The 14,715-nt window shown below is 46.9% G+C and overlaps 1 protein-coding gene across 1 annotated transcript in view; it reads right to left on the bottom strand.

Moving 5' to 3' along the window:
• LOC126095457 (lipase 3-like) overlaps window positions 1–14,715 on the bottom strand; it is a 233,423-nt gene that overhangs the window by 20,842 nt on the left and 197,866 nt on the right. The window contains exon 6 of the mRNA XM_049910249.1: window positions 8,565–8,649. Coding sequence (XP_049766206.1) covers window positions 8,565–8,649 — 85 coding nt within the window. The remainder of the gene's footprint in view (window positions 1–8,564; window positions 8,650–14,715) is intronic.

Genomic DNA, 14,715 nt, shown 5'->3' with positions numbered 1-14,715 from the left:
TTAATTAAACGGGTACTGAGTTATGCCAGTGAGGTGGCGCACCATCTTGGTGCCACATGTAGTTCTGTGGCTCAGTTTCTTATAATTGACTTAAGAGCCATAGTTCTAGACCATCAAGATAAGAAACACCAGTTACAGTAGCTTCACCGAAAAAGAAAAGCCGATAAACGTTCCGCCGGGAAAAACATTCAACTTGGGCGAGTCTCGTCGCAACTGTACCATCTCGTGGAGATTTGCTGACCCTCAGGTGTGCGCATTACGTGTGTTTACATTCCCACTTAGGCGAAACTTTGCTGAAGGCGACACGATCCAGAAAATTGTCCTCATCATGCAGCAACATTTCGCTTGTAAAGTTGGCACGTAAACCATAGTCTGTAGCCTTTAGAGCTTGTAATAATTGCAAACGATAAGGACGAAGTTGTAAGCCTCTGTTCACTGGAACTGCTAATTCACAACTAGCCTTCCGAACTGATTACTTGCGGCTATGGGCGGAAGACTCACTCGCTCAACACATTCTTCAGTCACTCTCGGTCGTTTCATGCACTTCGCTTTTCGCACTGGTGTAGAAACAAAACTGTGAATTGCTCTTTCAAAAGAATGGATCTGAGCACTATGGGACTTAACTTCTGAGGTCATCACTCCCCTAGAACTTAGAACTACTTAAACCTAACTAACCTCAGGACATCACAAACATCCATGCCCGAGGCAGGATTCGAACCTGCGACCGTAGCGGTCTCACGGTTCCAGACTGTAGCGCCTAGAACCGCTCGGCCACTCCGGCCGGCAATTGCTCTTTCGTATTATTTGTAATTGTTAAGCTGGATGTAATACATGCTACAAAGACCTAAAACCAATATATTTATTTTGAAATAGCCTGTATTTGTTTTCAGTCGCCACACTTCATAAAATGACTTGTGAAGTATAGTTGTAGATGTGCAAATACAACGGATGGGTGTCAGTGTTGTAGTTTTCTTCTTACTGCATACTGTTGCACAGAACTGTTACTTTTGCGAGGAACGTTAATACGTGCTAGGGGACGGCGCATATATTCTCCTTATTTGTGTCAGGGGCGGAAGAATTTAGTTCGCCGTTGCCAAGAAGAAAGCTGTCTCGCGGCCTTGTCACGATAGCCGGCGGCAAGGAAGACGGGTGTCTGGTTCTGAAGCTGTGGAACCGGTTCAACAAGCACTTAAAATACTGTCAGTCGGAAACTAAGGCTTTTTCTTCTCCCTCACGCTTCCATGCACGTAACTGGTGTGAGCCGACGTTTAGTGGATTCCTTTTGGATGCGTGTATCACGGAGAGGAATTTTAGCTGCGTTTTTAGGAGAATTAACGAATACGACACTGAAGTTCACGGCAACGCAGAGGAAGTCTCCGAATACAAACTGCAGCCGCAGTATATCATAGGTCGATTTTACGGTGAATGTGACTGCGGAAAAGTTATAACGCCGGCCCACAGGGTTAGGCACCGTATTCATTTCGGAGACGGCGCCCAGTACAAAAGAGCAGTGTCTTCACGTTAGCGTAGTGCAGAGAGGTCAATCCTAGAGGTAAAGAAGTAGTCGCTCTGCCTTAAAGACAAACAGGGATAGTTGAGTGCAGCCACTCTGTAGGGTTCGCAACACGGACTACGCTTTTAACAGTGGAGCCATACTGCGCGGGTTACAACACTGCTCGAGACACCATGTACTACGTCGCTCCCTGGGTTCACTCGCTAATTTTGCTTCTTCGTTTCGTCTCATTTACTTGATTTGTTTCTCGTCGACGAGCGCATTGACACAGCAATCTGCCGCCATTATAAATTACAGCATGCTCTGGCTTCCATTACCTTGTTGCTAAACTTTCAGAGTCCAGGCTTACCAGTAATTCCTTCGCGTCGGAAGAAGACGGCACAGACAGACACACGAGCAGAGACCACGCACGCCGGGGTCGACGCCTATGATACATCGTTAAGGGCAATGGTCCGTGCCTGGCAGGGTCGCCATAAGAAACGTCCCCTTAGAAAAATTATAAATGACTGTGCTTAAACTGACACAGAATATTTTTAGCGCAACGCAATCTGACTTTCAAAAATCCCTACAAAAGAATGGCCCTGACTAACAATAACCTATACCTTTCATGAATCACTTATCTCACAAAAATCTTCGTTACTCAAACTACTGCAATACAGTGTGCGCAATACTGCCAGCTGAATAAAAGATTCAAACTACGGAAGGCACTAACAACTGATAGGCATAGTTAACAAATGAAAGATTTTGATAGAGAACAAACAATGTCTTTACCTTAATAGTGTTCAAAAGTCATATATATCAGTTCATGATATCCATTATTACAAATTTACTCTTTCTGGCGGACACACGTCCAGATCGTCGGCTCTTAAAAATCTGCCATCTTTCTCCCCACATCCACCGCTGCTGGCGGCTCAGCTCCAACTGCACAACACTATGCTCTGTTCACATCCAGCTGCCCCCCACTACAATAGCGAATATTTCAACAATGCCAACCAGCCACAGACTGCACACAGCACAGTCAGTGATTTTCATACAGAGCGCTACGTGGCGTTACCAACATAAAAACCTAAACAGCCTACTTACAAAACGAACTTCTCAACTATTGTAATACTTTTCTGCTCTAATAATTACTGTCGTGTGTCCGGACTATTTCCACAAATAATAGTGACTCCCGAAATGAAATAGCTGCCTCAACTTTCTTTCGTATTGAAGATTATACACCGCCTGACAAAAAAAGACACTGTAAGCAGTCTATGCATTTGTACACGTGCACACCATCGGTGTATGTGTAAATGATTAGAGTTGCAGTTGTCTGTGACAGATAGAACGGCCATCAGAGTAGATTGCTGTTATTTGTGTTTAGTGTTGTTACCAGGCCGGGTAGGGTATCCAGGAGGAATTATCGACGTCAGTTGTCGAGTAATCACTGTGAAGGACAAGGAGATGCCGCGTTCTCATTGGGAGTGTCCATTTGGACGTCTGGTCGAATAGAGCAACATCCGGATTTGTGGGGCATTAGGATACGACAGCGGTCTGATACTGGACTGCGATTGCCATATGAGAAACAGTAATGGACTCCCTGAAATATTATATGTCATTCCGCAGCATTGGTCAGAGACTAGCAGTGGCCAGACGAGAGAATTACTGTCCTGTGCGCAGACTGCTGGCAACACCGTAACTCCTGAGTTTGGAGTGGTGCTGTGAGTGAGAAGCGTGGACTGCTGGTGGATAGCGTCGCACTATGTTTAGCGATGGATCGAGATATCTGCACTACTCGGGGCGACTATCGTTGGCGAATATGGCGGTGACCAGGGGAGAAGTCCCGTTCTTTCAGTGATTTGGAGAGGTACTGTGACGATACTCCCAGCATCATGGTGTGGGGCGCCACCGGGTATCACTTCATGTTATGCCTGGTAGTGGTTGGAACTCCGACAGCACAACGATATGTCGCAGACATCCTGCAACCTCATTCGACAACTTTTCAGCACGACAATGCTGGTCCTCATAGGCACGTGTGTCTACGAACGGTCTGTGTGATGCTGAACCACTCCCACGGCCAGCAAGATCCCCAGATCTGTCCCTGATAGATGCTGGTGATGTGACACGTCTACCGTGGAACCATGGCGGCTAAATGTCTGCCGGCTGCACAATTCAAAGCCTCGTGGCCCCTTTCGAACTGAGGCAGAGGCAAGAAGCAACGACTAGACAATGAGAGGGCGACGCTGGAGGTCACGCCAAACTCCCAGTCGTCATGCACAACAAGCATCGGCGTTCTCCAGTCAGAACGATGTTCTGCTTCTGCAACCCAGCTAATCAGATACATGTAGTACTCCGCAACGTCGAGGATTTAACCTTGCGTCGGGCAGCAGAAGCAATGACATCTCCAGCCCGGAACCGATGAACTTTACCACAGATGTCCAGTCCGCCGTCCACCGCCTCTCTTCAACCAAGTCGTCGCACACCGAGGACTTGACTCTGCTGGCACCGCGCATCTGCACTTGTCATCATTTCGCCAATTTTGGCTAAAACCATTAACTTTTTCATTACTCGTATTCAGCATGGACTTAGCGTTCACAACGGGAGTACACCACAGTGGCTTGCCGAAATTTAACTTTTCTTCGACCTATTATACCGTCCACCACGGGGCTTGATTATTCGTTTTCCAATTATTTATGTTTCGTAAGACAGTCTTGTTTCCTACGGTATTAAAAATAGCTCTGCTTGCCAATATAAATTTTCTGAAGAAGTATTTAGTTTCTGTGGCGTTAATTCTTCAAGAAGAATTTTTGGTGTTGTTAACATTTAACTAAAGTCTGAGAACTTTGCGCAGTTAACAAACTGGTGTCAATAAACCTTTTTTCAATTTACATTCCGTGTATTAGTTATGTAGGACAGAATAGTTACAAATTGTTTTTTATGCGTGCCTTTGTAGAAAGTCAACGGTAATTATTCATTCTCCACGGCATCTCCAAAAGAGGCAGTGGATATCTCAGACCGGTACTCACATTCTTCCAGCAGATGCGGCAGACCAATGACAGGTTGGGCGAGGATGGAGATTATACCCCAGATTTCGACACTGTGGCCTTCCCCCCCCCCCCCCCCCCCCCCGCCCTCCCTTCGACCAGACCAGAAGGTGGAATCATGGGACTGCTACGTCGGCCGACGAGAACTACACTTCCGCATCTATACTCCTGGAAACTGAAATAAGAACACCGTGAATTCATTGTCCCAGGAAGGGGAAACTTTATTGACACATTCCTGGGGTCAGATACATCACATGATCACACTGACAGAACCACAGGCACATAGACACAGGCAACAGAGCATGCACAATGTCGGCACTAGTACAGTGTATATCCACCTTTCGCAGCAATGCAGGCTGCTATTCTCCCATGGAGACGATCGTAGAGATGCTGGATGTAGTCCTGTGGAACGGCTTGCCATGCCATTTCCACCTGGCGCCTCAGTTGGACCAGCGTTCGTGCTGGACGTGCAGACCGCGTGAGACGACGCTTCATCCAGTCCCAAACATGCTCAATGGGGGACAGATCCGGAGATCTTGCTGGCCAGGGTAGTTGACTTACACCTTCTAGAGCACGTTGGGTGGCACGGGATACATGCGGACGTGCATAGTCCTGTTGTTCCCTTGCCGGTCTAGGAATGGTAGAACGATGGGTTCGATGACGGTTTGGATGTACCGTGCACTATTCAGTGTCCCCTCGACGATCACCAGTGGTGTACGGCCAGTGTAGGAGACTGCTCCCCACACCATGATGCCGGGTGTTGGCCCTGTGTGCCTCGGTCGTATGCAGTCCTGATTGTGGCGCTCACCTGCACGGCGCCAAACACGCATACGACCATCATTGGCAGAAGCGATTCTCATCACTGAAGACGACACGTCTCCATTCGTCCCTCCATTCACGTCTGTCGCGACACCACTGGAGGCAGGCTGCACGATGTTGGGGCGTGAGCGGAAGACGGCCTAACGATGTACGGGACCGTAGCCCAGCTTAATGGAGACGGTTGCGAATGGTCCTCGCCGATACCCCAGGAGCAACAGTGTCCCTAAATTGCTGGGAAGTGGCGGTGCGGTCACCTACGGCACTGCGTAGGATCCTACGGTCTTGGCGTGCATCCGTGCGTCGCTGCGGTCCGGTCCCAGGTCGACGGGCACGTGCACCTTCCGCCGACCACTGGCGACAACATCGATGTACTGTGGAGACCTCACGCCCCACGTGTTGAGCAATTCGGCGGTACGTCCACCCGGCCTCCCGCATGCCCACTATACGCCCTCGCTCAAAGTCCGTCAACTGCACATACGGTTCACGTCCACGCTGTCGCGGCATGCTACCAGTGTTAAAGACTGCGATGGAGCTCCGTATGCCACGGCAAACTGGCTGACACTGACGGCGGCGGTGCACAAATGCTGCGCAGCTAGCGCCATTCGACGGCCAACACCGCGGTTCCTGGTGTGTCCGCTGTGCCGTGCGTGTGATCATTGCTTGTACAGCCCTCTCGCAGTGTCCGGAGCAAGTATGGTGGGTCTGACACACCGGTGTCAATGTGTTCTTTTTTCCATTTCCAGGAGTGTATAATGTGACAGGCGACACGCAGTGCCGCGCTTTTCTCCTGGCTCATGTGGTCCTTTAGTTCTAATTAGTGAAACTACACCCTGAAGCAGAGCCCCAAGGCCCAGTGATATCCTCAAGGCTAGACCGCCAGAATATTTCGATCCACAGAGCCAAGAGCCACGTCATAGCCACGAGGTACAGGTCAAGAGGTAGCATCTGAGTCGCAACATGAATGGATTGCCCGGTTACAGCGACTGTCAAGAGACTATACTAATAAACAGTGTCGTCAGTTTTATGCTTCTATTCTCACAAAACAGCTGATCAGACATCACTCGTGCTAACGGGGAATGGATACAGCCACAACAAAAATGGTTTGCGCTTGTAGCACTTGCCAGTCCAAGCAAGTGGACCCTGCTCGTGGATGTTTCCCACTGACGTCCACCTCAGCTCATTGGCCAAGGATTCATCTGAATTTCGCTGACCCCTTTCTGGGGTCCTCTTGGTTCGTTGTGGTAGACACAGGTTCTGGATATCCATTTGTCTCGCGAATGCTTTCCACCACTTCCACTGCCACCATCCAGACCTTTTCCAGGATATTTTCCTTAGATGCTCTCTCAGAAACCCCATTTTACATCTACAGAATTCCCAGAATTTTGTGCAGTTAATATAATCACATTAGTCCATATAGCTCCATTCCACCCGTTTTCAAACGGCATGGAGAAACATTTTGTAAGAGCTCTCAGAGCTGAAATGTGTAAACTCTGCCAGCATCACTCAGTCACCGATGCAGTCTCCCTTTTCCTGTCTTCTCGCCAGGGAAAGCTTCACAAAGAGGTATTACCCACCGAACAATATTTCTAAATCTTCATCAACATATAAACTCCGCAAGCCACCGTACGGTGCGTGGCGAAGCTTACCTTTTATCACAACTAGACGCTTCCCTTCCTGTTCCATAAGCAAATAGAGCGAGGGAAAAACGACGGTCTATATGCCTCTGTATGAGCCATAATTTCTCGTATCTTCGTGGTCCCTACGCGAAATGTATGTTGGCGGTAGTACAATCGCTTTGCAGTCAGATTCAAATGCCGGTTCTCAAAACTTTCTCAGTAGTGTTGTTCGAAATGAATGTCTTCTGCCCTCCAGGGATTCCCACTTCAGTTCCCGAAGCATATCCGTTACACTTGCATATTGACCCAACCTACGGGTAACAAATCTAGCAACTCGCCTCTGAGTTACTTCGATGTCTTCTTTCAATCCAACCTGGTTCGGATCCCAAACACTCGAGCAGCACTCAAGAATAGGTCACACTAGTGCCCGTTGCAGTCCTAACTAACCATAATCCACCTGACACTTCTCCCGCTCACATCATGACAAACATGCCCCCCAAAACCCAGGCTGGCAAATCTCTATAGCACAGGAAGGCCACGATGGGTCCCAGCAACTGTTCAGCGTCTCTTAGGAAGGGCCATGGTATAAATATCGTGTGCTGATGTGTCCAGTCACAGGCGCCACTTGACCCCAAATCGTTGAACCCCCGGGGACCTGACTCTACCAACTCGGCGCGTCTGGACTTTGTCATCGTTTCGGTGATTTTAGCTACAAACATTAACTTCTTCGTTATTCGTACTCAGCACGGACTTGGCGTTCACCACATGTTGCTCCACGGTGGCTTGTCAGAACTTTTGTTCCGCCAGTTATATCGTCCAGTAAGGGACTTGATTGTTCGTTTCCCAGTTGCTGAGGTTTTGTAAGACTGTGTTGTTTACTACAGTGTTAAAAAGTAGATTGCCAGAATAAATTTTCTGAAGAAGTATTTAATTTCTGTAGTGTAAATTGGTTAGTCATTTTTTGTGTTGTTTATATTTAGCTAAACGATCAGAAGAGTTCGTATTGAATATAATTGTGTGAATGAACATTTTTCTAGTTTATATTCCACGTATCAATTATGTCGGACGTAATATGTGGGATCAGCTCGTACGTGAACTCCATCGTAGTGGCAGTATCCAAAATATCAAGGATCCGTTACAACAGTTGTTGCCCAGTATGCCTCAGGAAAGGATACAATGGTTTTACGGCACCCTTCCCAACCGGATTAGTGCATGAATCCAGACGAGTGGGTGTGTACCGTCATATTGATAAGTGTGCTGACGCTGCCAAGCTATTTTTTGAATTTAGCCCTAATTTGCAATCACTCAAATAACATCACATACCCTTCCAACCCATCATTTCGTTTTCGCCTCCCCTTCTGCTTGCGGCACTTTTTTCGTCAGGCAGCGTTAATTGTCTGTAACTGTCTCACATATCCCAGTATATTCACACAGCATGTTTCGACAGAAAAGCCAGCAGTAGTACAAGAAGTCCGACGCTGCCATGTTCCTGATGACAAGGATATTTCTCTGGAGGTAACAAATTACTTATATGCAAGAAGGGAAGAAAGCGACAGCTTGGGAACCTCTAGAGCCTAGATTTACGGTACTCACCGCTGAGGATCTCCTGCGCGTAGTGGACCGCCTGCCTGAGTGAGCCGCCCTGAGAAACGTGCGTCAGGTAGACCGCCATCGTCAGCTGGAACAGAAACAGATAGCGAAGTCAGTGGGTGGTGGGCCTCTCGCTCTACGTGTTGCATTAGAATTATAGCTTCCACCTGTCTCTTAAATGTGCAAGGTGTGATCAATAAGTTTCCAATTCAGTTCGTTACTGCAGCTTATATACACTACAGACCATTAAAATTGCTACTCCAAGAAGAAATGCAGATGATAAACGGGTATTCATTGACCAATATATTATACTAGAACTGACATGTGATTACATTTTCACGCAGTTAGGGTGCATAGATCCTGAGAAATCAGTACCCAAAACAACCACCTCTGGCCGTAATAACGGCCTTGATACGCCTGGGCGTTGAGTCAAACAGAGCTTGGATGGCGTGTACGGGTACAGCTGCCCATGCAGCTTCAACACGATACCACAGTACATCAAGAGTAGTGACTGGCGTATTGTGACGAGCCAGTTGCTCGGCCACCATTGAGCAGACGTTTTCATTTGGTGAGAGATCTGGAGAATGTCCTGGCCAGGGCAGAAAGGCCCGTACAGGACCTACAACATGCGATCGTGCATTATCCTGCTGAAATGTAGGGTTTCGCAGGGATCGAATAAAGGGTAGAGCCACTGGTCGTAACACATCTGAAATGTAATGTAACGTCCACTGTTCAAAGTGCTGTCAATGCGAACAAGAGGTGACCGAGACGTGTAGCCAATGGCACCCCATACCATCACGCCGGGTGATACGCCAGTATGGCGATGATGAATACACGCTTCCAATGTGCGTTCACCGCGATGTCACCAAACACGGATCTGACCGTCATGATGCTGTAAACAGAACCTGGATTCATCGGAAAAATGACGTTTTGCCATTCGTGCACACAGGTTCGTCGTTGGGTACACCATCGCAGGCGCTCCTGTCTGTGATGCAGCGTCAAGGGTAACCGCAGCCATGGTCTCCGACCTGATAGTCCATGCTGCTGCAAACGTCGTGGAACTGTTCGTGCAGATGGTTGCTGTCTTGCAAACGTCCCCGTCTGTTGACTCAGGGTTCGAGACGTGGTTGCACGATCCGTTACAGCCATGAGGATAAGATGCCTGTCATCTCGACTGCTAGTGATATGAGGCCGTTGCGATCCAGCACGACGTTCCGTATTACCCTCCTGAACCCACCGATTCCATATTGCGAGCAGCAATGTCGCGATACGATAAACCGCAATCGCGATAGGCTACAATTCGACCTTTATCAAAGTCGGTATGCATTTCTCCTCCTTATACGAGGCATCACAACAACGTTTCACCAGGCAACGCCGGTCAAATGCTGTTTGCGGATGAGAAATCGGTTGGAAACTTTCCTCATGCCAGCACGTTGTAGGTGTAGCCACCGGCATCAACCTTGTGCGAATGCTCTGAAAAGCTAATCATTTGCATATAACATCATCTTCTTTCTGTCGGTTAAATTTCGCGTCTGTAACACTTCATATTCGTGGTGTAGCAATTTTAATGACCAGTAGTGTAGAATGTAGCGCTACTGGAAAGCAAGGGATTCGTTTGACATTAGTGCCTTTGCGGCAAGCTTGCGGTAAATGAGGAAACGTGAACTATGAATTATTACCAAATGTTTCCAAACCGGACCACCGAGCTTTTATTCTTTTCTTGGGTGTGGAAGGACAAACATAGAAAGATGTCCATTGGAGTATGAAGAGTGCTTATGGGGCAGAATCTCTGTCGAAAATTACCGTTGTGGAATGGTGCGCCAAGGGGTAGCGTTGCCTCAAGATAACGCACTTCCCCATATAGCAAATCTCGTAACGCATAAGTTACGCCAACTCAAGAGGGAGACAATGGAGCACCCACCCTTAGTCCTGATATCTTCCCACGCTATTATCACTCCTTCGGTACAATCAAAACAAGGCTTTAGAGGTTCAGCGATTCTCGTCGGACGAGGATAAGCAGCAGGCAGTAATGGACTTCTTCACGCAGCAAGGCACGGTGTTTTTTTATCAAGTGGGTATCTTCCACCTGGGACGTCGGTAGGACGATGGCCTTAATGCTCACTGCAATTTTGCCTGATTGGCATACCGATTACGGACTCCATAACCTTGAAATGGAAAATTTTTGATCGCTGCTTTACGAGTTTCGATTGAAATAATGCGAAATTTGTTGTGGGACTCCTGCGATGTTGGAGCGGGCGGACACTCGCATTCGAGGTGGTCGACGGATCACGATCAAAGACCTCGCTGCTCAACTCGGCGTCTCTTTTAGTAGCGCCGACGCACTCTTTCACCAATTGGGGCACTTAAAGGTATGTGTGCCCGCAGGATTCCTCGCCACCTAACAAAGACCTCATAGAATAATGGACCATCTGTGAGGAACTGCTTGCGCATTACGAGGCTGATCGTGACAGTTTTTTGTCGAACATCGTCACAGGCGATGAAACGTGGGACCATCACTTCGAACCATAAACAAAAAGGCTATCCATAGTGTGGAGGCACACCACCTCTCCTCCGAAGAAGAAGATCAAAGCCGGACCCTCAGTCAGTAAAGTCAGGGAGGTGATATTCTGGGACTCTGAAGGTGTTATTCTGTTTGATGTACTCCCTTATGGTGCACCGACCAGCTCTGTACTGTGCTACCCTCAAGAAATTAAAGAAAAGACTTTAGCGTGTTCATCGCCACAAGAATGCAAACGAACTTCTTCATGACAGCGGAGAGCCTCACGCACGCCTGCGCACCAGAGATGGGTTCACATAGCTTCATTGGACTGTTCCTCGCCGGCCGATGTGGCCGAGCGGTTCTAGGCGCTTTAGTCTGTAACCGCGCAACCGCTACGGTCACAGGTTCGAATACTGCCTCGGGCATGGATGTGTGTGACGTCCTTAGGTTAGTTAGGTTTAAGTAGTTCTAAGTTCTAGAGGACTGATGACCTCAGATGTTAGGTCCTATAGTGCTCAGAGCCATTTGAACCATTTTTGACCCTCTTTATCCACCATATAGCCGAGATCTCACATCTTCCGACTTCCAGTTATTTGGACCAATGAGGAATGTCTCCGTGGGAAGAAGCACGTGGGTAATGGGAAGATGACTGATGCAGCAGACGGCAGCTCCGACGACGAACAGTGGAGTGGTACAATGCGGGCATACAGGCGCCCCCACTGAATTGGTGTAAGGCCGTCGCACTGAACGGATATTATGTTAAAAGATAGGATTTTGTAGCCAAAACAGTATGGTGTATTGGAATACTGAAGAACACCAACCTGCTTTCAGAACAAAATGTGTCACATTACGTATTGAACACGACTCGTACATATTCGTATTGTGAAGCCTTCTCACTACCGCACTTAAGTTTAGCATGAATGCATAATGTTGAGGCACAACCTCAATCTAGTGTCTTTCATGTTTTTCTTGTTGTTGTCTTCAGGTAGAATACTGGTCTGATGCAGCTAATCTATCCTGCGCAAGTTTGTTTATCTTTGCATAACAACTGGAACCTTCATACACTGGAATCTGGTTACTGTATTCGAAACTTCCTCCGCAGTATTTATCCCTACACTTTGATAGTCGTTCGTTAAAATCTCAACTTTCAAGTTAATCATTCTTACGCGAGTTCTGGGTTGTCAGTCTATTGCAAAGACATTCTGTACCCGTCCAGCCTATGACTGGTCAAATGAACATATGTCTGCTAGGCAAACTTTGGACCAATTAGAGGCGTGTGCGTGCCGTGTAGCGTGTTTGGAACCACCATTCAACGACGGAAAAGACACTCTTTGTTTCTCTTGTTTTTCGTATGGGCACTTTCTCATGCTGTATTCAGTGGTTACGGACAACTAGTGCCACGTCCTGCTTGCTTATGGACTCTGGATATTTGGATTGAGGTTACTTTCTGATGGCCATCCTCATGCAACGAGTTACTAGAATCACGATGAGCTGGGGCCATGCGTTTGCAGTTTGGCATAATATCTTGGTTGCAACGTTTTCGGGTCCTTAAATGTGCCTTAACTCGTGTTCAGACTGAACTTACGTTGTTCTCAAAAGTAGACCGTGTTCCACGCTCGTGGTACAGTAATGGTCTTTCACTTGTCCATCCGAGAGATTAGCGTACACATTCCCACTAACTTAAATGTGTTCAGGATATACAAATATGTGCAGAGCTTTTCTTTAGTTCAATTTGTAGTGTACCGCCTACTTGTATAATCCATCACAGAGATTTTAAAAGTTTTATTTATTACTGCTTTTGATTTGAGCCTTACTAATCAAGAGTTTAACTAAAACATTTAGAATTTATTTTCCTTCTCCATTCATTTATGAAATCATATTAAATTTAAAATGCAAAGTTCATTTTACATTAGTATTCGCGTCTGTACTTAATTCAAGCTCAAATTTTAGTGTAAATTCTGCCTAAGCCAAAGCGAAGCAAAACAACAATCAGCAGTAGCTTTTATCAATTCTTTGCACACTTTTATAGTTCGATAATCATGTAGTACTGGCAAGACTTCGTGACTGCATGCTGTTTTCCAGATTATGTTCGCCGTGACATATTTCCTGTTCTTGTGTGGACAAACATTAGGCGTTCCGTATGAAGTTTCATCCCCATTGCACGTGGTCTGCCTATTAGGATGGGCATATACAGGGTGGTCCATTGATCGTGACCTGGCCAAATATCTCACGAAATAAGAATTAAACGAAAAAACTACAAAGAACGAAACTCGTCTAGCTTGAAGGGGGAAACCTGATGGCGCTATGGTTGACCCGCTAGATGGCGCTGCCATAGGTCAGACGGATATCAACTGCCTTTTTTTTAAAATAGAAACCCCCATTTTTTATTATATATTCGTGTAGTACGTAAAGAAATATGAATGTTTTAGTTGGACCACTTTTTTCGCTAGACAACATTCAAACAAATCATTTTAATGAGTTTATTACAAAATGAAAAAATACAATACTTAACTCTGTGTTACACAGATGTGTAGCAAGGAAAGGGCGACAGACAAAATAAGAAATCTCTTAAGTATAACAATTCCCAAGTCCGAGTACATAGAAGTGAATAGAGCAGTCGCTGCGATACAAGTGCCTAATCTTGAAGCTACTCTTCAACCGGGCTGCAACCATTCGGGCGCTGCACTTATGTCCTCTTCACCTAGGGGCTGCTACTGTTGCGTTGTCATGCTGTAGAGGAGACGGTCAGCTCGCAATTGGCTGACGTCTTGTCACAGCCCTCTCTGCTCTGTCATTCCCGACTGGTGTGCCGGCGCTTGACTTTACTATACAGGGTGGACCACTGATAGATGGCGCTGTAATAGTCACAAACGTATAAGTACGTGGTATCACGAAACATTCCGGCAGTGCGGACGGTATTTGCTTCGTGATACATTACCGCTGTTAAAATGGACCGTTTACCAATTGCGGAAAAGGTTGATATCGTGTTGATGTATGGCTATTGTGATCAAAATATCCAACGGGCGTGTGCTATGTATGCTGCTCGGTATCCTCGACGACATCATCCAAGTGTCCGGACCGTTCGCCGGATAGTTACGTTATTTAAGCAAACAGGAAGTGTTCAGTCACATGTGAAACGTCAACCACTACGTGCAGCAAATGATGATGCCCAAGTAGGTGTTTAAGCTGCTGTCGCGGCTAATCCGCACATCAGTGGCAGACAAATTACGCGAGAATCGGGAATCTCAAACACGTCGGTGTTGATAATGCTGCATCATCATCGGTTGCACCCGTACCATATTTATATGCACCAGGAATTGCATGGCGACGACTTTGAACGTCGTGTACATTTCTGTCACTGGGCACAAGAGAAATTACGGGACGATGACAGATTTTTAGCACGCGTTCTATTTAGCGACGAAGCGTCATTCGCCAACAGCGGTAACGTAAACCGGCATAATATGCACTATTGGGCAAAGGAAAATCCACGATGGCTGCGACAAGTGGAACATCAGCGATCTTGGCGGGTTAATGTATGGTGCGGTATTAAGGGAGGGAGGATAATTGGCCCCCATTTTATCGATGGCAATCTAAATGGTGCAATGTATGCTGATTTCCTCCGTAATGTTCTACCGATGTTATTACAAGATGTTT

The sequence above is a fragment of the Schistocerca cancellata genome, chromosome 8 (genome assembly GCF_023864275.1).
Source record: "Schistocerca cancellata isolate TAMUIC-IGC-003103 chromosome 8, iqSchCanc2.1, whole genome shotgun sequence".
NCBI lineage: Eukaryota > Metazoa > Arthropoda > Insecta > Orthoptera > Acrididae > Schistocerca > Schistocerca cancellata.
Note: the sequence above shows the minus strand (reverse complement) of the source record. Positions and strands in the feature narration are given on the sequence as shown.